The 22,799-nt window shown below is 42.0% G+C and overlaps 1 protein-coding gene across 5 annotated transcripts in view; it reads right to left on the reverse strand.

The window, feature by feature from the left end:
• SPTAN1 (spectrin alpha, non-erythrocytic 1) overlaps window positions 1-22,799 on the reverse strand; it is a 120,607-nt gene that overhangs the window by 41,186 nt on the left and 56,622 nt on the right. For 3 of the 5 annotated variants that reach the window (XM_077478697.1, XM_077478693.1, XM_077478692.1), the window contains exons 6-26: window positions 22,635-22,768; window positions 20,722-20,866; window positions 20,474-20,628; window positions 19,957-20,092; window positions 18,090-18,191; window positions 15,463-15,600; window positions 15,278-15,388; window positions 13,933-14,010; window positions 13,646-13,801; window positions 11,743-11,947; window positions 11,469-11,650; window positions 10,849-11,092; window positions 10,633-10,755; window positions 9,254-9,471; window positions 9,081-9,173; window positions 8,661-8,795; window positions 8,174-8,322; window positions 4,343-4,402; window positions 2,793-2,991; window positions 801-905; window positions 697-720 (exon numbers count right to left, since the gene is read on the reverse strand). In XM_077478697.1, the coding sequence (XP_077334823.1) occupies window positions 697-720; window positions 801-905; window positions 2,793-2,991; window positions 4,343-4,402; window positions 8,174-8,322; window positions 8,661-8,795; window positions 9,081-9,173; window positions 9,254-9,471; window positions 10,633-10,755; window positions 10,849-11,092; window positions 11,469-11,650; window positions 11,743-11,947; window positions 13,646-13,801; window positions 13,933-14,010; window positions 15,278-15,388; window positions 15,463-15,600; window positions 18,090-18,191; window positions 19,957-20,092; window positions 20,474-20,628; window positions 20,722-20,866; window positions 22,635-22,768 (2,892 nt within the window). The remainder of the gene's footprint in view (window positions 1-696; window positions 721-800; window positions 906-2,792; window positions 2,992-4,342; window positions 4,403-8,173; window positions 8,323-8,660; window positions 8,796-9,080; window positions 9,174-9,253; window positions 9,472-10,632; window positions 10,756-10,848; window positions 11,093-11,468; window positions 11,651-11,742; window positions 11,948-13,645; window positions 13,802-13,932; window positions 14,011-15,277; window positions 15,389-15,462; window positions 15,601-18,089; window positions 18,192-19,956; window positions 20,093-20,473; window positions 20,629-20,721; window positions 20,867-22,634; window positions 22,769-22,799) is intronic. The other 2 variants (XM_077478695.1, XM_077478694.1) reach the window with 1 other exon arrangement.

A 22,799-nucleotide genomic window follows, 5' to 3' on the forward strand; every position in this document is an offset into this window, starting at 1 on the left:
ACATGTGTGTCAGTAAGATGTGTATGCAGCGCATGAAAATGACAGAACTGTCACAAGCATCTCTCCTGCAAAGTGCTGTCATTTTACAGGCAGAAGGGACAGCAATGGAAAAGTATCAAATATCTTTTCCAGATGAAAAACGTCTCAAAGATGCAAACACAACAATTTGCTAACATGGACGAGGTCTTATTTAGCTCCACTTTCCTTATTACCGCTATGGTGGTAAAAAATGTTGCAAATAAGAATGACTTGAATTTGTTGCAGGCTTGGGTACTTGACAATGAACATGTTGCATGTTTATCATGAATTTTGAGCAAGGCCTTCAAATACACACACTGCCACAAATGGCTTATAGAATTGCCTTCAAGATGTTTAAGCCTTCGGTTATGCATTGCCTACATATGTGTGGATCAGGCAGTGCATACTTCACTGGTACCATGATGTGTCACTTGACCGATGTAGGCAGACCGGAAAAAGGGGAAAGAGGGGGCATCGTCCATATTGTTCAGGAGAAACTGGGGGCAAGTGTTTAAAGATTGGAATAAGCAAGACAATGTAACCTTGCTCAAGATATCTGTCATTCTAATACATTGAGCTATCCATGAATGGATTCATTATCAGAGAAGATATGAAAAATGAACTATATCTGCAAATAAGTTATGGGCACCTTCTGAAGCATAAGCCTATACTACCTACCTTAGGCATGCTGGCTAGTACCTCCTGTAAGAAAGAAAATATATAATTAGCACAAAATCAATAGGAATTGAAAAAAAAAAAAAAAGGCAGAATTACTGAGCTACCTGATGTTGTACAGCCTGGACTTCTTCAGTTATGAGCCCCTCAGATTCCAGCTCATCTGCAACCTTGTTGATATCCTTCAGACGTGATTCATTAGCCTTTAAATCCTACAACAAAACATAACCAAGTCCAATAAACAAATGGGGACCTGAAATCCTGCAAGTGCAATGTAGAACTTTAAATTTAGGTACACTAATGAATCAATAAGAAACAAGCTATATAAACCTTGGCATATTTTGCCGCTGCTCCTCACAATGCAAGTCTATGAATTTGCCAAATCGCTGAAAACAATGCACTTCATGTGTGGCTGTTATCTCAACAGCTATCAGGAGGCAAGCTAAAATACAAAGCTCCCTCAAGTGATTAACAGGTAAATCGCTCTAACAAATACAATAAAAATATGGATGATTAAGGCTTAAAAATGTCAAAGTCACTTAAAATATTTTGAAGTAGAAACTAAACCAATAACTCAAACATCTGCTCATAATACGTGGCAGAACACTAAAATCTGGAATATATTCTAACCCTTCCACACTCTATCCAAAGCGCTGGCTGGAGTTTCCTTTAAATATGAACTTCTTACACAATGAATATTTTAAAAAATTTAAAAAAACGACATGCTGGTTGCTTGTGCATGAAAACCTCCTCACTGCCTTATCTTTCCAATTGCCAGAGAAGACTTGGCTTCCTCAATGGCAGGCCTAAGCTTAATGTCCAGTGACAATGCCCTTGATGGCCTGTAAGGCACTCCCATAACACAAGTGGTAGTGCCAGTGAATCTGTACTTTTCGTTTCAGATATCTTTTTTTTTTAGGGCCTAATAAACTTCAACCAAAACCGTTTATTGTAAAGGAGGATGCCCAAAACCAATGTCCTTAGAGGACACACTCCTTGATGATTACAGAGGTCCAGCTGTCACTTAGTGGGGGGAGTTTCATTCCTCTCACAGAGCAGCAGTCCTTTCATAAAAGCCAGGTGAAGAACAGTTTCAACTGGTGCTGGGGCTCTCTTATAAATAACATTAAAGAAGTACAGCTGAAGCTTGTTTGGATGTACTTCTCCTGTGGATCACAGAAGTGCAATTCGTTTTGCACTCCTCTGACCCCGTTTCAGCAGACAGTGTGCTGAAGAGCCGGTCAAGATCACGACAATGAAGTCTGGATCCACCCACATGTCTGGACTGGCATGCAGGCTTAGCCTCACAAAGAGCCTGAGCCAGATACCGACAGTCACCAGCTCTCTGCTCATGGAGCACTGAGAACTGAGCAATTGGTGGTGTTTGATCGCCTGGTTCTCAGTTTTAGCCCTTGTACACGCGGTCGGAGATTCCGACAACCAAATCCGTCGAATTTTGTCCGAAACTGTTGTATACACACCATCGGACGAAGTTGTCGGAAAATCTGATCGTTCAGAACGCGATGACATTATTTTGTTACAATGGGACTACGTTCAGGCTAGTAGCCAATAGCTTTGATGTAGGAAATCTGAGCGTGCGTGGCACTTTGTCCGATCGGAATTCTCTACACATGATCGGAGTATGTCCGATCAGAGCATTTTGTCAGAAAATATTTCCGGCAAGTTGGAAAATTTGGTCCGACGGATATTCCGACGAAAACAGTCCGATGCAGACCACACACAGTTGGAATATCCGACAAAACGCTCCGATCGGACACATTCCGTCAGAATCTCCGATCGTGTGTACAAGGGCTTAGAGCCGGCAGGGGACCAATGCTGCATCCACCTAGGCAAGTATGATTTTGAAAAAACAAAACAAAACAAAAAACCCATCTCTTTTAAGATACTTGTACATAATTATTATTTTTTTGGGTGGGAAATTACCCCTCTGAAAAAGTTTGGATGGATTTTGACAAAAAGAAGTTGATTTTGCTAACACTACAGATTTAGACCCTAAAATCACCAGCAAATATGCGCAGATCATTTCCAAGACATCTGGATATCAATCCAAACTATGATGGGGAAAGAGCAATAATAACCTTCTGGAAATCATCAAACTTCTTCTGCAACACTTCCACTTGCTCCAGATCTGCCCCAACTTCCTCATTGGTGAGTGCAGCCTCCTTCTCATTAATCCACTGCTGCAGTTCATTGGCCTCACGGAACAGCATGAACTTCTTGCAGCTTTTCTCCAGCATGTCTTTGCGCTTCTCTCCCATCTCCAAAATGTTATGATACCTGAAAAGCAGGAGGACAACAATCAGATCTCCAAGAGTGGTGAGACTGCATCCAGCAAACTATGGCCGTGCTAGTAGGGGGGTCCACGGATCTTTTTTTTTCAGGGGCGATACAATACTGGAAAAAAAAACAAAACAAAAAAAAAAAAAAAAAACGGTAGACCCCTAAGCGCTAGCATTGGAAACTGAAGCACTGAACACAAAGCACACATTTCTCAATACTACAAAGTCCCAAATCAGACAGGTGAAGAGGGCATAGCCTATCCAGTCTGATGGGTTTAAAGAGACATCCATTTTTTTTTATCCTTCATTAACTGTTAAATATAATGCATTTGTTCCATTCTGGCATTACACTTTACTGTAAGATTCCAAGAGGTCCCTCTATAATAAATTGGATCTGAATAAGCCACTATGGTGGAGGGGAGCAGAAAACCTACTCATTTAAAGCCTAGCTCCCAACTCCAGCAATGCATTTTTTAACACACTTTGAATTGCTTGGGAGGTCAGTCTGCAGCAGGTGATCATTGCCAACACCGTCACTCAAAAATTACCAAAAATTGAAAGTCTCTTAACTTAGCTAAGGCTTGATTTTGGCTTTTCCCCTAAATATAAATAAAGAATGTATTAGTTATTCAGAAAATAAAAACATCTCCATTAAAGTCTTCCTTAGCTTTTTTTAATTCAGAAATATGTCCTCTCTAAAAGATCAATTTTCCTAGGAAGTGATGTGGAAGTTTTCTTTTTAGCTTCCCCCCCCCCCCCTTTGTGTTAAAAATACAAAAGGGATATTGAATGGAAGTGGGGCAGAGGAAGCGGGGACTGTGCACAACACACAAGTGGATTCTATTCTCCTTACGCTAAATAAAACACTCACATTCCACAATTTTCTTTAGTAACCTGGCATGGCCAAGGTTGTTTTCCATGGACCTCATGGCTAAGCCATGTCACTGCCATTCTACTACCCAATTAGAAGTCTCTCAGTGGCCAGCATGGGCGCTATCCACTAGACAAAGGAATGGCAATTGACAGGGCATAGCAATAAAGTCAGCCACTAGTAAAGCAAACCAAGAGGAGCAAGTGGGAGCTTTTCTACCCAATCAAAGTTGTAGCAGATAAACTGTTGTCTGCGCTCCCAGGACTTTTACCTTCAAAAGTTTAAAATAGTTTAGAGATTCACTTAAAACATTAGTTGGACCAGAGCCAAAGCCCTGTACAACCTACAAGTGCATGTACATGCAGGCACCACAAAATACTTTAGGTTGACCAATAAAGTTGGTTGATATACATTGGTAGGCATGACAGGTTCACTTTAAGAACCCAAAAGACAAAATTGATGCCAAAGGAATACTTACAAGTCTTGAACCTGATTCATACGCAGAGATACACTGCCAGCTTCCTTAGATATGACAGCCCTGCACAGACAAGAAGGGAGCACAGCAAAGTAGGCATGCAGACATTAGTGTGATTAACATCAGGCAAGGAGGTGCAGCTCAGCCTGCAGGCTGTATTAGAAGGGACTGAAGAGAACGGGGTGCAGCAATTTCAGGGGGTGTCCACCTTTAGAGAGGAGACGGCAGGCTCTTCCCAGGTTATGCAGATCTGGCATACACCGGTAAAGATTCTATTTCACTGAATTTACATTTGTAACCCATGGTATTTATATAGAACTTTTTAATTTTGACTAGAGAGTAAGGGAGGCTTATAACCCCTGTAAGGTTTATATTTGGCAGCTTTGTTCCATTGGGGAGATTTGCCTTCACTTGTCCCATAGTCAAACATGAAGCGAGAGGAAAGCCCTGCAAATTAAAAGGAATCTCTTGGGGACCCCCAGGTCACCAGAACTAGTGTCCCCATTGGTAGCTTTCCCCTCTATTACTTTTATGGGGACAACCCAAAATATGGGATTTTCTTTTACCGATAATGGTAAACAGGACAAATAGAGAGGGGGAATCTCCCTAACGGGGGAGGGGGGCACAGACAGCAATAAAGACCTGACAGGTGAACTAATCCATCTGTACTTTACTCAAAACTAAAATAAAATAAAAAACGTTGCCTTTAGTTTTACTTTAAATATAACTACCTGCACAAATCAGAATTCAGTGAGACTGGTTAACTGTGATTCACCAAATATGATGTCTGTTATGCCAGACCTGTCCCAACTCAACCAGAGGAAAAAAATCATTTGCCCATCGGCCAGAGAAGCCACTAATATTTTAAAGGAAATCTGTTCTGCGAAAAATATGCTGACTGCCAATGCAGGCTTTGTTTCTGAAAAGGTTAGTTGCTAATCCTCTGGTTTTGATACCTGCCGTCACTTTCCTAGACCTAGTAGGCAAGTCAAGAGACTTCACTTATTGCATACATATTCTAGGCCATTCATTCAGAAAATACTGAAGTGAAAAATCTGCTCAGCTAGTATTTTTAGAAAAAATAAATAAAGGCATTTTTCGGTACAGGTTACCTTTAAAAAATGGAAAAAAGCTTAATGACGACGTGATGCTATAAGGATAAAGAGACAGGTCTGCTTATCCGTTTGCCCTCACCAGCAACACCAACTCACTTTTGCTTCACTTCTGCCACTGGCAGCAAATAAAATAACCCATACTGTCAGGTATGAAGGAGCATGTCACTCCCCCCCGCGTGACAGCAATGCTGACCAAGCGCTGTCAAATGGAGGACTTGGCACTTATGCACATCTTTACCCAATTGCATGAATAAAATGGTAGGAGAGAAAATAAGGTTCATGTGCTGTTGAGGAGGGCGGCAGTAAAGCAATGCTACTGATTTAACTATAAAGTGAGCCACTGCCACCAAGGACACACAGCCTGTCCCTTTGAAAAGGATATTAAATGCTGCCAACTTACATAAAAAAAAGGTGACCGATGTTAAAAATAAGTGGACACCCCCTTAAAATGAAAGTATCACAGCTAAGATTCACAAAGTTTATCTGTCATGAAACAGTTTCTCACAATATTCTTGGTAGGGATGGGCTCAGGCATGTTCAGATTATAGTCCAAAACGCACTTGAGCAATCCTGCCAGGAGGCAGTCAACGCACACTGCCAATCATAGGCAGCGTATCTATGTGTAGCTGCAGGCCAGGAAGTGCCTCACTGTCTATGATTGGTCGTGTGCAGTGAGGGCTTCCTGGCGGGATTGCTCAGGTGGATTGGGACTACGAACGTCCCCCAAGCCCATCCCCAATTCTTGGTTTGTGCTCTTAAGCTATGATACTTTCAACTTGACCCACACAGTAGTGCAGACAGACAAAAATCAAACATTAAACAAGATGCATATTAAATTTTGGTGAAAAGTGATGTGATTGGGGGGATGCATTTTTCGGACTGGTTATCCAGGAATCACACAACAGAAAACAGAAGTTAGGTCTTGAGGGAAATATCAATTTCTATACAGGTGTGATGGTGATTTTAAGTGAATATGATGGCATGCAGTAATCAGGATGGTTGATATGAGAGGGGGAAGGAAGTTCTGTACAATGACATTTTTCTTCAAAATTGTCCTAGCCTATTTTAAAAATTGGACCTTTTGTTAAAATTTGCAACTGTAATTTAATTGTGTTTAGTTATAATGCTGCACAAACAGTGACCTTACAAGCAAATTGCTTTAAAATGTCACTCTAGGTTGGTAGTTCAATTATTATTTTTTTTGCAATATTTTTATTATTTCCCAAGAAATAAACTTTATTTTTAAAATGTTGTTGTAGTTTTGAATAGGTTGGGAAGGATTCTGTCTGACATTGGGAGATTTCCCTTAGATTTTTATTTTTGTAGCATCAGAAAAAGGATGTTCTGATCTTTTCTCACGCTACTATCCTGTCTCCAGAAGATTTTCCATTATATTCTGTCCCTATGGCCCCTTTCACACGGGCGGTTTTCAGGCGCTACAGCGCTAAAAATAGCGCCTGTGTAGCGCCTGAAAAAACCGGCCCCTTTCACTCCAGTGTGAAAGCCGGAGGGCCGGTCCTGAGCTCCGTGACCATGGCCACGGGACCGGTGGACCCAATCGCTGCTGGTGTCCCGCGATCGGGTCACAGAGCTGAAGAACGAGGAGAGGTCTGTGTAAACAAACCTCTCCTCGTGCTTCCTAGTGTGGCTGTCACCAATCATCTGTTCCCTTTTATAGGGAAGGACGATCAGTGACGTCACATGCCAAGCCACACCCCCCTACAAAAAAAAACAAATAACGTCATACATAACACCTACACTGCCCCTAGTGGTTAACTCCTTCACTGCCAGTGTCATTTACACAGGAATCAGTGCATTTAAATAGTACTGATTGCTGTATAAATGACAATGGTCCCAAAAATGTGTCAAAAATGTCTGATGCGTCAGCCATAATGTCACAGTCACAATAAAAAAATAAAAATAAATAAAAAAATATTGCTGATCAACACCATTACTAGTAAAAAAAAAAAATAATAATTAATAAAAATGCTATAAAACTATCCCCTATTTTGTAAACGCTATAACTTTTGCGCAAACCAATCAATAATCGCTAATTGCATTTTTTTTTACCAAAAATATGTAGAAGAATACGTATCGGCCTAAACTGGGGGGGGGAAATTTTTTTTTTTTTTTTATATATTTTTGGGGGATATTTATTATAGCAAAAAGTAAAAAATATTGCATTTTTTTCAAAATTGTCACTCTATTTTTGTTTATAGCACAAAAAATAAAAAACGCAGATGTGATCAAATACCAGCAAAAGAAAGCTCTATTTGTGGGAAAAAAAGGACGCCAATTTTGTTTGGGAGCCACGTTGCATGACCGCGCAATTGTCAGTTAAAGCGACTCAGTGCCGAATCGCAAAAAGGGGCCTGGTCCTTTGGCTGAAAATTGATCCGGGGCTTAAGTGGTTAATGTAGACAACAGCTCACTGATGCAATAGTGTCACTGCTTTTATCTAGAGTAAGGAATATCTGGCCTCTAAAATTTGGCAGTGGAGGGATGCAAGAAAATGGAACTGGCCCAAATCTATCCCCCCCCCCCATGTATTTGTGCAGCATTATGACTGTAAAATCTGAGCCTGTGGCCTTCATCAGAAGAGAAGGTAACAAAAGGTCAGCTTAATTTATCATCTCTGAAATGCTTTCTCCTAAAAGAGATCACTTCATCTCTTCACCAGGCACAGCAGACCTAGGAAAACATCAGAATGGTGCCTTACTGTCCATCAATCTGTTCCTGGCGCAGCGCAATGCTTCCTTGTTCCTCCAGCAGGTTTTCACGAGAAGCAGACTGTGCGGGATCCAGCTTCTTCACATACGCAGCAGGTACAAAGCCCTGACGGTCATTCACTTCCACTTTCCACCAGTCCTAAAGGCACCATGCAGTAAATTAATAATCATGCACTTGCACAATACATGTTAACAGTTTTGCAGAATGTCGAAGATTGATGCAATAAGCGAGGAACAAGCAGTTATACAGGGGGATCAGCATCATGATTACTGAGGATACACATATATGAAAGCAGACTGACATTTTTCAAATATCCGTTGATACAGCTGAGACACACTAGCACTGTCCATATTTTATTGTGCAGTAAAAGTGTGGTGTGCATGTGAACAATTTACTATTTTCAGACGTTTAGATCTCCGCATATATGGGCAAGGCTTAGATGCCATTCTCTAGAATGGATATTTTTCATTGGTTACCTTATTAGTGCTATTAAGTAGGGTTAGGATGTCTCCTTTCTTCATGGTCACTTCCCTTGGGCTCTTCTCCTGATAATCATAAAGGGCCAGGACTAGCTCCTTTCCAGTCTCATCATCTGTTGGTGCAACTTGTTGCTAAAAAGAAGAAGGTGGTCGGTTAGGTGCAATAATACCTGCTAGTCCGTCCAAATAAACATGCCCAGCAGTTTGACACACAGCTGGATGGGTGCACCTGGACTCACAAATATGTATGGGTTTCACAGTTTGCATCCTCCATTGCACACAAGTTAGGAATGCCCAAATCATACCAGATACAGACTTGCTATTGTGTGTTGCGTAAATGCTGGTAGAATGGTGTATGGCGGTGTGAATTATGCATCTCCACTAGGTATCAATTTAATCTGGTGTCTTTGCACTTACCCGACAAGCTTGGGCCTGTTCCTTTAGAGATTGGATGCTACTTCCATATGCCCGAAGATCAGACATAAGAGCTTCATGTTTCTTCAGAAGAGCCTGAAAGCAGGAAAACCATCTAAATAACAGAGCTGACTAACAGACACATGTTTGTATCAGAGCTTCGGAGATGCTCCTACCTCTGCTGAGTCCTCATCTTTGCCATAGTCTGTGCTTCCAACAATTGGCTCCTTTTCTCTCATCCAGGACTCAGCTTCGTTGGCATCAGCAAAGTACTGTTGAGCTTGGAGAGAATCTTCTAGATCCTGTCTTCGTTGTGATGCCTTGTTCCTCAGAGATGTCCACTTATCATTCAGCTCCCTCAGCTTCACTTTCACATCATCAGAAGCAAAATGTCCTAAGGATGACAGACCCAATTAGTGTTTCCTAAAGTGGAAGACGTTTAATGGTAGGGTACATTGTAGGCGATACACAGCATGGTTTGTTGGAAGAACAGCTTTAGTCTAGAGTCTGCTATCAGAATCAAGCGCTCAAGGACATGTCGATTAGAGCAGCAGACGGAATATGTATGCTTCTATGGCAGGGTTATGCAATTAGCAGACCTCCAGCTGTTGCAGAACTACAAGACCCATGAGGCATAGCAAGATTTTGACAGCTACAAGCATGACACCCAGAGGCATGATGGGACTTGTAGTTTTGCAACAGCTGGAGGTCCGTAAATTGCATATCCCTGTTCTATGGGCTCAAAGACCATCTAGGACTTTTATAGCTGCTTAGGCTGGAAAAAAAGCAGATTCTCACTGGATCTAAAGGAATTTAGAACAGGAGTGTGAATCACAGTCCCGTTTTTTTAGGCAGGACTGTGCAGGGATAATCAGTACAGCTAAAGTAACTGGAATTACATTATAATTAAAAACAGAAACCCCATGTTACTGTTATCAAATTTTATGAAAATTAGCTTCTGTTTTAACATGCAGTCAACTCCATGCCATTATCTTGGCTTTAATGGCAATAATACCCTGTACACAGAAATCTTCTAAATCCTTATCTTCATTTGTGTAATTATGTCACCGATTTTTTTCAAAGGTTTGCAAAGATTGAAATAGAAGATACTCCCAACAGTGTCACCAATGTCTACAGATGATATACCTGCTGCATGCACACATGGATAATTGGACAGCTATGCTAATAACACAGGGATTGATTTTGTGGTTGCATGCAAGCCTTCCAATTGGTCATTTACAGAGAAAGATCTACAGAATACAAATATGATGTTAAAATCTCTCTTATTTAAATCAGAGCTGGATAGATTCCGTCTCTTTTCAAGTTTCATTTTTAAAGTATAGATGGCACTCTGTATTCCTACAGAAGTACACAAATGGCCAAAGTCAGAGCGATATTTGGACATTATGAGGCCCTAGGCACAATTTAATGATTATGCCCTTGATGATGATCAATACAGCCCTGGACAACGCTGGACTCCTTAGAGAGAACAAAAGCTTTTTACAAACAACTTACTGGAACCATTATCGGAGAACAAAAATGCTCTGCTGTGTACCTTCAGTGATCATGTTGTTTCCCTTTTGTGTGACAGCTTTGATGCGTGGCTCATGTCCAGCTATTTCAGCTTGCAATGCCTGGTGCTTCTTCAGTAGGTTCTGAACACCAATCAGATCCTTGCCTGGAAACCAGATCATTACAAATGTTAGACTTTTTTCCCAAAAGGCAATCTATGTCTGCAAAAGATGACATTTAGAGTGACAAGAATGATTACCCCTGTTTGTGGAGGCAGCAATAGGCTCCTTCTCTCTGATCCAGGTCTCCTCATCTTCAACATCCCTGAATAGCTGCTGCAGGCGCAGAGAGTCAGACAGTTTCTGTTTGCGAGCAACCATGGGTTCTTTTAAAGCCTCATAGCGTCCAACCAAAGCCTCCTGCTTATTCTTGATGTTATCTGCATCGAAATGTCCAGCCTCCTGAAACTGACGTGCCTGGATAGTGATCCCATCTATACGGTCCTATACAAATATTACCAAGACATAAGAAACATATTCCTTAGCAAAAGAACCTGATGGAGAGAATAAGGTCACATTAGCTTCACAGAGGGAGTAAAAAAATGGCAACAAAAAGGCTAAAGATCCGACAAATAAAAAAAAAAAAAAAAAAAAAAATCATATAAAATCTTTTTTGAAGACAAAAATCCCAAGCTGTCTGACCTAACTCATTAAGCAAAAAAAAAAAAAAAAAAAAAAAAAAAGGGGGGGGGGGGGGGCCCTTTGTGCAGGGGATATAGCGTAATGTTAAGTGTCTATCCTCTTAGAGATGGGGATAATATCCCAGTGGCCTGCTGTGTTCCCCTTTCTTGAACATTCATAGAAACAAAAATTTGAGTACCTGGTGAGCTGCCACATCAGCTTCCAGCAGAGCATGCTTTTTCTGAAGGTTCTGCACATTGGTCAAGTCTTTGCCATAGTCATCTGAAGCCAAATGTCCTTCCACCTCATATAACCACAGTTCGATGTCCTCCACATTCCTGTTAAATTGTTGTTGCTGGTTGGCTTCACGCAACTTGATGCCTGGGTAAAAAAGCCACAAACATCATCAATTTAATCTAAAGAAGTGCTCTTCTCCTGGGCTGAAATATTCAAATCAACCTAAAACACCTCACCTTTCAGTTCCGTGGCTTCCAGCAGCCTCTTCCACAAGGTGAGGACTTCATCCATACGAGCTGCCACTTCATCAGATGCATAATGGTTGACGTCAATCAATTTCTGTCCAGAATTCTCCAGAGCATCAATGCGGCTCTGGTTGGCAGAGAGTTCAGCCTCAAAAGCCTGGTGTTTCTGCACCTTACCCTGGAGATTGGAGGGATCCTGCAGGAGATAACAAGAGAACGCCACTCTCATTTTAGTTTGTAGGATTCTACATATACACATCCCAGATATAGACTAGATAGTGCACTAGCGGAGTTATTGGCAGCCGGTTCTGTAACAATGGCAGCTTGTATATTTCCATCTACAGAGTGGGTGAGCACTAAGCATCAGCGGGACCCTAAAATGACAGCTGGGGGGTGGATGCCTTTCCTCCAATCAGCTGTCACACAGCTAAGACTCCTCTCCCCCTGCTGGAACAGGAAGAACAAATTCTAACATGATGTGCACTGTCTAAAGAATATAGCAAGCGGAAAGACAGCAGATATACATGTAAAACATATATGTAGGGAGATTTGTTTCATCCCTGTGTATCATCTGAGGCTGTTCACTTCACTGGGTATATGTGAGGGTTTACATCCACTCTAAAAAAGGAGGAGATCTATAGTCATAGCTAGGGATGAGCTCAGGTGTTTTCACACGGTCCATGTGCAGAGCCCACTAGGAAGTCGGCGCAGCGCTGCGCTAATCACAGGCAGTGAGACATTGCCCGATCTCTGCAGCCTCGCATCGGGGCAATGTCTCACTGCCTGTGATTAGCACAGCGCCGACTTCCTGGTGGGCTCTGCACGTGGACCATGCGAACTTGCTTGAGCTCATCCTTAGTCATAGCATACACATTTCATTTTAGAACATCAGCATTGTAATAGCAATAGAAACAATAGTAATTTTTGACAATCCAATAAAGGTTTGCTTGAAAAACTCCCTTTCATATTGTAAAAGCAGTCTGTCTGTTCATCCTCTTTCAACAACTTCCTGGACTCCCTGCATGCTTTTCAGCTTCCTCTCAGCTCATTATTTTGGTTTACTTTCAGATTTTAAAAGGACTACAAATCCCATGGTACCCTGCTGCGTTTAAGCTAGAATTCCTGTACTGACTCCACCTCCTGAAACATCTTGCCTCAGCACCTCTGTAGTTCAGATAACAGGCTCTGAGAGATGTGTGATACAGAAGTGCTTATTCACAGTGCACAGTGTGTCACAGAACTGAAATAAAATGTGTGGGGATTGATACAATAAATTTTCTTGTAAAAGTCACCCAATATGGAAATTCTCAGTCATTTCCTAGGGGGAAAAAAAAAAAAAAGTGATCCTGCAGTTTCCCCTGTCTGCCTTTCTCAATCTGACCACACCAAGCATGGACGTTGATCTTTGCTGGTGTGGTCGGTTTGCATCCCTGAGCTTGCTACTTGGGAGATACAGGTCACAGTGTTGTCACACAGCATGCCTATACTCCCAAGATCAGCTTTGATTCCACCAGCCGCACCTTCCTGTTTGGTTGAGTGACAGCAGCTCCAAGCCAGAGCTTTGCTGATAAAACTACCGCTAATCATAGTAAGCATCAGGCAGCAGAGTTGGAGAAAACAAGTAGTTGGGAATCTGTTTTATTACTCGGATGCCTCCCACAATGGTGAACACACATGGAATAAAAGAGGAAGGAACAAACTCCCCCCCCCCTTTAAAAATGAATGTTGCTATAGCCACATAAAATGTTTCTGCAGTAGTATAGTGTAAACTTAGCTAAGGGTCTTCATTCATTAACAAAAAATTTCCAATCAAATTGTTGCATCTACTACCTGAAAATGATACCGGTCAGGAAGGGCAACTGTTGGCGTGCACAGGAGATCTCACTGTACTCACCTTATAAGCCTCATCGGTGGCAGTCTTCATCTTTTCATTAATCCAGCTTTTCAGCTCATCAGAGTCCCTGAAGAATTGCTGGAGATGGAAGGAGTCAGCCAGCTGGGTGCGACGGTAAAGGGCTCGCTCATGGAGTGTGTTACGACGACTTAAGAGCTAAAGGGTAAAAGGAAACAAAAAAAAAAAAAAAACAGTAGCATTAAAAAGGAATATCTCACTATAGATCTGTAAACTGACACAGTAAGAGCTATACCTTCCTAAAAGCAATCAGATAAAACCAGACTTACCGCATCTCTGCGTGTAGCAACATCATCCATTGCATAGTGTTTATTCTGAATGAGCTTGGTGGCAAATTCATCGAGGGCCTATAAAACAGAAAAAAAAAAAAAAGAAGAATGTAGTCATTTCCAAATGCAGAGCCAAACATAAGGATCTAAGCTCTAAAAAGCTTTCAATTAATTATCTACCATTTGCAGGATAAAGACCTGTGATGTTGTTATTTCAGTACGATTTTATATATTTTTTCTATTATGATGCTCATTGCCTGGCTGTCATTGTGAGGCTCTAGTACTTTGAGTCACTGACTAGGAAACGGGTATCAAGAGTTCTGGCTAAGACAGAATCACTTTCTGCATGCCTCTACCATACCCATGACAGTATTTAACCACTTAAGCCCCGGACCAATTTGCAGCCAAAGGACCAGGCCCCTTTTTGCGATTTGGCATGGCATCACCTTAACTGAAAAATTGCGCGGTCATGCGACGTGGCTCCAAAACAAAATTGGCGTTATTTTTTTCCCCACAAATAAAGCTTTCTTTTGGTGGTATTTGATCACCTCTGCGGTTTTTATTTTTTGCGCTATAAACAAAAATAGAGCGACAATTTTTAAGTTATAGCGTTTACAAAATAGGGGATAGTTTTATAGCATTTTTATTAATTTTTTTTACTATTAATGGTGGCGATCAGAGATTTTTATTGCGACTGCGACATTATGGCGGACACATTGGACATTTTTGACACATTTTTGGGACCATTGTCATTTATACAGCAATCAGTGCTATTTAAATGCACCGATTACTGTGTAAATGACACTGGCAATGAAGGAGTTAACCACTGGGGGCAGTGTAGGGGTTATGTGTTTTTTTTATTGTAGGGGGCGTGGCCTGGCACGTGACGTCACTGACAGTCTTTCCCTATAAAAAAGGAAGAGACTATCGGTGACAGCCACACTAGGAAGCACGGGGAGAGGTTTGTTTACATAGACATTCTCTTCGTTCTTCAGCTCTGTGCCCCAATCGCGGGACACCAGCGGCAATGGAGTCAGCTGGTCTCGTGGCCACGGAGCTCACGGCTGGGCACTTCAAGAGCCACGTACAGGTACGCGATTGTGCCCAGCCTTGCCATTCTCCCAACATATATCAGCGTGAGGCGGTCCTTAAGTGGTTAAATAGCCAAACAAAACTGCAATTTCAGACGGAGGTCATCATTGGCAGTCTCGATTTCTCTCATGACAGATTTGCTTTAATGTCGAATGCAAAATTGACAGAGAAAAGCTTGTTTTTTTTTGGAAGGATGGATGAACTGCACTGTGGACAATGACTAGCTTGTTGCAAGAACTTAATCATGTCATACCGTGATTTTCTCTTCTTGGGCGCTGAGGGATTTTTCAAAATCTTCATGTTTCTTCAGAAGTGCTTCCACACTATCCAGAGAATCACCCAGGTCTTCATTGAGTAAGAAAGCCTGATAAAAGAACTGGTGTTTTAGAACCAACGTGCAGATAATGATTCAGTAAAGAGAAGTGAAAGTGAGCTTACCTCCTGCTTGCTCATCCAGTTGTCCACTTGTTCGGTATCTCTGTAGAAAAGCTGCAGGTCCATACATTGCTCATACTGCTGTCTGCGCAGCTCCCACAGCTCCAGGAGGGAGCTCCTCTCTTCTGCCAAGATAGTGAGCTACAAGACAAAATTATTACATTCTGTTAAAGCGGGAGTCCACCGGGACGCCGCGTTTTTTTTTTTTTTTTTTTTAAAAGCCAGCAGCTACAAATACTGCAGCTGCTGACTTTTAAATAGTGACACTTACCTGTCCAGCGCGCCCGCGATGTCGGCACCCGAAGCCGATCGCTCGTCTGTCAGGTCCTGCCGCCGCCATCTTGGGTATGGGAATCAGGAAATGGAGCCTTTCGGCTTCATTTCCCGGTTCCCTACTGCGCATGCGCGAGCCGCGCGGCGCAATCCGGACGGTCCCCGCTGCCTCTGGGAGCTGTGTGTTTCCCAGCAGGCAGCAGGACACTTGCTGAAGGGGGCGGGCGCTTGCGGAAAGGGGTGTAACGTACGCCCCTTTCCGCAGAGAGCTAGCCCGGAAGTGGGTGCAGTTACCTGGATTATCCAGGTAACTGCACCCCCCTCCCCCCTGAAAGGTGCCGATTGTGGCGCCGGAGGGGGGGGGGGGGGGATTCCGATGAGCGGAGGTCCATTTTAGGGTGGACCTCCGCTTTAAATAACACTGTTGATGACTTGCGTTAAAGAGATCCCAAATAGGCCTCTTTACTTTAAGCATGTTTTGGAGTGTTACATTAAGTTAGTTTAAGGTTATATTCTATTTCATGTGGAACCATTAAGCAATGTAGGTTTTTGCTTTTTTTGAGAACCTTGTAACCCTGGAAGTAAGTCTACTTTCAACTGCTGAGCCAAGTCTCACTTTACTGATACCACACCCCCCCCCCCCCCCCCCAATCTAGAAGTACACATCTAGTGCTTGGTGAGGCGATTATTTGCCCATTTCCTTTCTCCCCTTCTCTCTCTTACCCCATAACCCCCAGAGCCAGCCAGCTGCCAATGCCATACCCTCACCACATACCTCCTCACCTTCATTGAATCTACAATTCATTCCCCAACAACCACAAATGAATAACCACGTATTATGGATGGTCTTTTACCCTTTTTAGAGAACAAGAGTTTAGACCTAGATTTACCTCTCCTAATCTCCTCTAAATTCTTCTAACACACAAAGAAGCTTAGGTAATAGCTAGCAAGGCTCTGTGTAATATGTGATGCAACTACAGCAAAACCTTGGATTGTGAGCAGAATTCGTTCCGGAAGCATGCTTGTAATCCAAAGCACTTGTATATCAAAGCAAAATTTACCCCTAAGAAATAATGGAAACAGGCGATTTGTTTCACAACCATTTATTCATAAATCCTTCAGTTTATAGTCTATATAAAAATATTACAGCAATGTGACCAGGTTGTGTAACCATAATATGTCCATCTACAAATGGCAGCCTCCACAAGGGGTTAGAAGCAAAATCCAGCAGGAGCTAGCATATAAAAGATAAGGATGGTTTATGTCAGGGATCTCCAAACTTTCTAAACAAAGGCCAGTTTATTGTCTTATTGTCTTTCAGTTTTTTTGGAGGGGGGGGCAGACTATGGCCAGTGGGACTGGACATTTTTCTTGGCATCAGTGGGAGTAAACATCACCACTTTTGTTATTAGGGGGAGGAGCAGTGCCCCATCTCTGGTATCATTGGGAGGAATAGTACCCCAATATTAGTGCCACTTGGCAGAATAGTGTCTTGTATCAGTAGGAAGACAATTTCCCCAAGGGCTGGGTAAAGGCAAGCAAAGAGCCGCAGTTTGGAGACCACTGGTCTATGTGGACAGCTTCATCCCAGATGCCTACATACTTAGATGTGCCCCTTTTAATCATCAACCATGTGAGTTGCTAAATTTTGTATCTTCATTAAATGTAACCATATTGTTACACTTAGAGGCTCCTCTCCTCTTAAACTCAGCTGATATCTACTCTTATATAAAGACAACGCTTGTATATCAAGTCAAAATTTATTAACACATTTTGCTTGGCTTGTAAAACGGTCTCAAACCAATGTTTTATTGTATACCATTTATAACTATGTAGCAAGTGATGCACCTACTATGTTATGTGACAATATGTTTCAAAGTATTTGTCACCATCATTTTATTCATTATAACCTTACTTGGTATAAAAAAAATTGTGTGTAAAAAAAAATTAAACAATAGGAATTGTTATTATATATGACTTATACAGCGCCAACACTTTGCTCAGCACTTTACAACATGAGGACAGACAGTGCAGTTAAAATTCATTTAGATACAGGAGGAATCGGAGTGCCACGATTGTTAAAAGCTTCCAATGTGAAAAAAAATAAAATAATGAATTCTTGTGTCCAAAAGAACCAATCAAATTGCAGCAGCTGTAATCTTTTCCAGGTAAAACATTAACAGGCTGCCCCGCTCTGTCTTTTTTGACCCCATCTAACCCTACTGTTCTCACCCTGCTATGTCCACCTACAGTGCAGATAGGAAGACCCCACACACACACACACACACACACACGTTTATATAAGCCATAAACCGTCTCTGATCAAGAAAGCAAGAGACTTGCTCTTGGCTGCTTACCTTCTCCCTGACTTCATCGGAGGCATAGTGTCCAGCATTGAGCAAGTCCTGTCCTGCAGTGTCTGTGGATTTGAAACTGTCTTCATGGGCATCGATTTCCCCCTGTGGGTAGAAGGAAAAAAAATATACATATATTAAAACAGCTGTATTTATATCATTACATCTAGATCAACCCATAAAGGGCAATACAAAGTTTTTATAATATATATATATATATATATATATAAAGTTTGAGTCAGTAAAGTTGAGAAACGTACTTCTAAAACTCTTAGAAATGGCCACTGCAATACCAACTCAGGCCTTTTCTTTTAATGTTACCGAGAGCAATGTTTCTCAACTCGAGTCCTCGAGGCGTCCCAACAGGTCATGTTTTCAGGATTTCCTTCAGATGAAATGGCTGTGAAACTGATCAAATCACCGGTGCAAAATAACGGAAAGCCTAAAAATATGACCTGTTGGGGCCCCTTGAGGATTGGAGTTGAGAAACCCTGGCCTAGAGTAAGGAAGGGTTATAACCCTGCCAGTTATTTTGTCTCTCATGGAGGAGATTTCTCATTGCTTCCTGTCCCATAGCCAAAAAACAGGAAGTGAGAGGAAATTCCTCCAGAGTGAGGAAAATCCCTGCTAGTTCTATTCCCGTTCTGGTGACCACTCAAAATTTGGAATTAAAGCGTCACCTTCAGTAATATTTTAAAGCTGAATGAAATGGGTAAAAGATGGCTTCACCTCCTCTTCTCCACCTGTAGAACTCATCAGATGCGTTTTGCCTGTTTTGGGGCGTAATCATAGAGGCCTCTACAAATAAACTCCAAAAGGGGCGAAACAAATCTGAGGTGTTCTCTACAGGTGAACAGGAGCTAAAGCCATCTTATACCCATCTGATTCACATTTATGCAACAGGGAGTTTGTGTCTGTGTGCAGACAGTCACCATTTTGTTGAAGTCTACTGGAGCCTGACAATCCAAGTCGGTTTGTCTTGCACCAGTCTATTCACATGCTGATCTGACTGGCACATTTGAGTGGTACCATTTTCATTATTTTGACTACATTTTTGGGATTAAGTTTTATCTGCTTTCATTTTGCCTTCCCTGGTTCCTCCTTTCCCTTTCATCAAGGTCGATGACATTTTTAAAAGTTTTAATAACATACCTTATTTTAAGCACAGTGACAGCATCATTGGTTCTCTGTGAAACGCAGGCAGATCATGGCTACTGGGAGGGGCCAGCAGGGTGCTGTATGTAGCTTCTTGAAAACATCACAGCACTCTGCCTCAGTAGTGGGTACCAAGTCTCAAGGGCCCTCAGCACTGCTCCAATCAGTGGGCTGGCTCATGGGAAGGGGTTTGCAAATATCAAAAGGCTTTCAAGGGTAGGAGTCAGTCTGGAAGAGTGGGTGTTCCTAGACAGGCTGTATTTGCATGCAGACTGCCCTAGGTAATGCACACATGTGATGCTGAGTCTCCATGATGGAATGGCTATTTAATGAATGAAATGGCAATCCACTGAATTTTAGGCTGGGAAGGAATGGGCTAGATGATGCTTAATGTCCCTCAACCAGGAGAGGCGGCCATTTTCAGGTCACTTGCTGCAGCTTCGAATGTACACAGTGAGAAGCTCACAGTGTGCAGTGAAATGAGAGCAAGTAGTTTCAGGAAAGAAGTCTGTACAATTGTGCAGGATTAAAAAAAAGGTAAGGCTAGAGGTCAGCTTTAAATATTAGTTCGGACTATACGTAACTGCTGTATCTGCAGGGTGGTGACACAAGTTGCCCCCGCTTTAAAAGGCAAACTCAGCTGACCTTTATAACAAGCAGCTGAAAATTGCAAACTTGACAATTTCTGAGCACATCGCAGAAGCAGGTACTCTACCTTATGTTCCTGGTGTCTATCGAGAAGAGCCTCAGCTCCAGCCACATCATTGGCCAGCTCATCAGCATTGATGAGAGCCTTCATTTCAGTAACCCAGCTGGTCAGGTCTCTAAAGTCTGCAAGGAATCTCTGTAGCCTGGAAAAGAAGCACAAAACCGAAGCCATCAAGTCACATGTATTATTCCTAAAAACAATACAAAATTGATAATATGAATACACAAATGGAACTCAGAACAGTTTTCTTAAAGGGGCAGAGCTAGAATTTTATTTAGCCTCAATTATCTGTTCAACTGTGCTGTTTAAAAATATATAAAATGTTTGATTTCTCCAAAGACTGCGGTTAAAGCCCAATTCTAGTCAAAGCTTTTTTGTAAAGAAGGGTATACATTTCTGTCAGGCAGAAAATTCAGGAGGTTCCCCCCAGCTAATGTCTAATACTTTTTGAGCCAAGTATATTCAAAATGGCAACGAGGTCATTAAGAAAGGAGGAAAAAGTGCATTTTAGTTTATAACTGACTTGTAGGCATCGTAGAGGCGGGTGTGGCGCTCTGCTGCCAAGCTGCGAATCTGCTCCCAGTTGGTGATCAACTCCGTCCCTTTCACCTGGATCTGTGGCGCATTCTGAGGGTGCGACTCCTGCAGGCGCTCTGACTCCACACGCAGGGCTTTTACCTATACAAAGGAGGTCAACTGATCAGTTACTAAACTCCCACTTCACATCCTAACACAAGAAGCCCCGTGTACCCCACGTGGAACAAACCGTACCTTCTCCTCAAGAGCTGCCAGATCTCGCTCTAGACCTTCATGCTTACGCAGGAGAGCTTGCACGCTGGCCAAGTCTCTTCCAAAGTCATCTGATGCCATCAACTGCTCCTTCTCCCGGATCCAGCCAATGGTCTCATCCACATCTCTATAGCCAAGAATTAAGAGGACACGGTTAAAAAAAGAAAACAAAAAAAACTGAAAAAACATTGGAGGACTGTTACAACCTCACCAGCAACATATGTTACTCTGCAAGCTCATGGGTTATTAGAGGAGCTGCATGACCACACATCTGCAGGATTCAGTGAATCTGCTATGTACACAATACTGGTCACTCAGGTCTACATTCCATGAAAGGTGGCATTTTAAATATCCATACATATTCAAGATTTATTGTATACTTGCTTGGTGGTAGCGGGATGTTTCTTAGGGATTACTCAGCACTGTCCTATTCTTCACACTGGCGCTGTGATCGGCTCTTCTCACATTACAGTGTGTTACTGTATCTAATGTGTTAACCTACCACACAGCTGTGCATGGCATAATAGTATATATAATATTCTACTCTACAGTATGTGCATACAAAGTACAACTGTAGAATAGGAAGGTCCTTTGAAGCATCAGCATCTATAAGACACCTTTCACTATCAAAGCGCCTCAGATACCAAGCTAAAACCATGATCCCACCAAGGGTCCAACAAACTTGGAAACATATCCCATGGATGTTGTCTCCTCGCATACAGATTTTTTATTTTTTTTTCAATCTTTCTATTCTTCACACCATTTTGCAACAATCCCACAGGATGCCTTCATCCTTCGTACAATAAAGTCTCAGGTGAATGTCAGCTGTACATGGTCTTCTTACAAGAACTGTGTATAAGGTCAAAATGGTGCTTAGGGGGGAAAAAATGCAAGACAAGGAGCAGACGATATCCGATATGGAGCACTAAACATACAAACACTGAAGCACAAACTGCAAAAATATGTAAAATGTTACTCTTGGTTCTACAGACAAGTTATTCTGAAGGATCATGAAAAAAAAAAAAATAAATAAAAAAAAATAAATAAAAAGACAGTCACTCTAAACGCTCAGAGGTCCTCCAGGCTTAACAGACAAACCCATCCATAAATGTCCTGAATGCTTGGCGAATGCAGCCCACCTCAGATAGGGAAATCCAAATTAAAACTACAAAGAGAACAAATGGGGAATGCACAAACGCTTAGTGCATTACCAAACATTTAATAGGAAAGATATGGGAATAATAAAAATGGATACCCACAAAAGTACAGTATAAAAGAACATGTAAACTAGAAGATGCCATGTGATTAGGATACAAGTGCTCCAACATCCCCCACTATACTGGCAAGCTGAGGTGTTTCGGGGGTGCATCCCCTTCCTCAGAGCTGTGCCCCTTTTTGGAACAATTGTATCCTGCACCACATGGCATCTTCTGGTTTACATGATCTTATACTGTACTTTTGTGAGTATCCATTTTTATTATTTCAATATCTTTACTATTACATTTTTGGGAATGCACTAGGTGTTTGCGCCTTCCCTGTGAGCGCTTTTTAAACTGGAGGATCAGACTTTATAAAAGATAGCTGGAAACAGAAATCCAAGCTTATATTAGAAGTAGAGATGGGTTTGGGTGCATTTGGATGCCCTTCAGAACCATGTGGTCAGGTCAAGCCCTCCAGGAAGCAGTCATTGGTGGTGGGGGCTTTCCATGTCCCATAGCTGAATGTGTGCCCACACCCCTTTGCATACATGCAGCTGTAGGCTGGGAATGGGCCCCGCAGCTGAGGATTGGTGCATTACTGGTTTCCTAGTGAGCTCAGCTTCACGGTTTCAGGGAAAAGCACCCAACACATGCCTGAGCTGGTCTATAATTAAAGGATATACTCTTCCATTATACCTGTTAAAACGCTGGACCTCTGCAGCTCCAAACAGTTTGCCTTGTCTCTGCTGAGCCAGGCCCTTCAATCTCTGCCATCTGTTATTGACTTCATCTTGTTTGGTCTTTATTATTTCAAGTTCAGGATGATCCTCCTGTGAGCAGAAAGCGCATTAATGAAGAAGA

This window comes from Lithobates pipiens, unplaced genomic scaffold (genome assembly GCF_037356315.1).
Source record: "Lithobates pipiens isolate NorthernLeopardFrog02 unplaced genomic scaffold, aLitPip1_a1.2 Scaffold_1, whole genome shotgun sequence".
In the NCBI taxonomy this organism is placed as follows: Eukaryota; Metazoa; Chordata; class Amphibia; order Anura; family Ranidae; genus Lithobates; species Lithobates pipiens.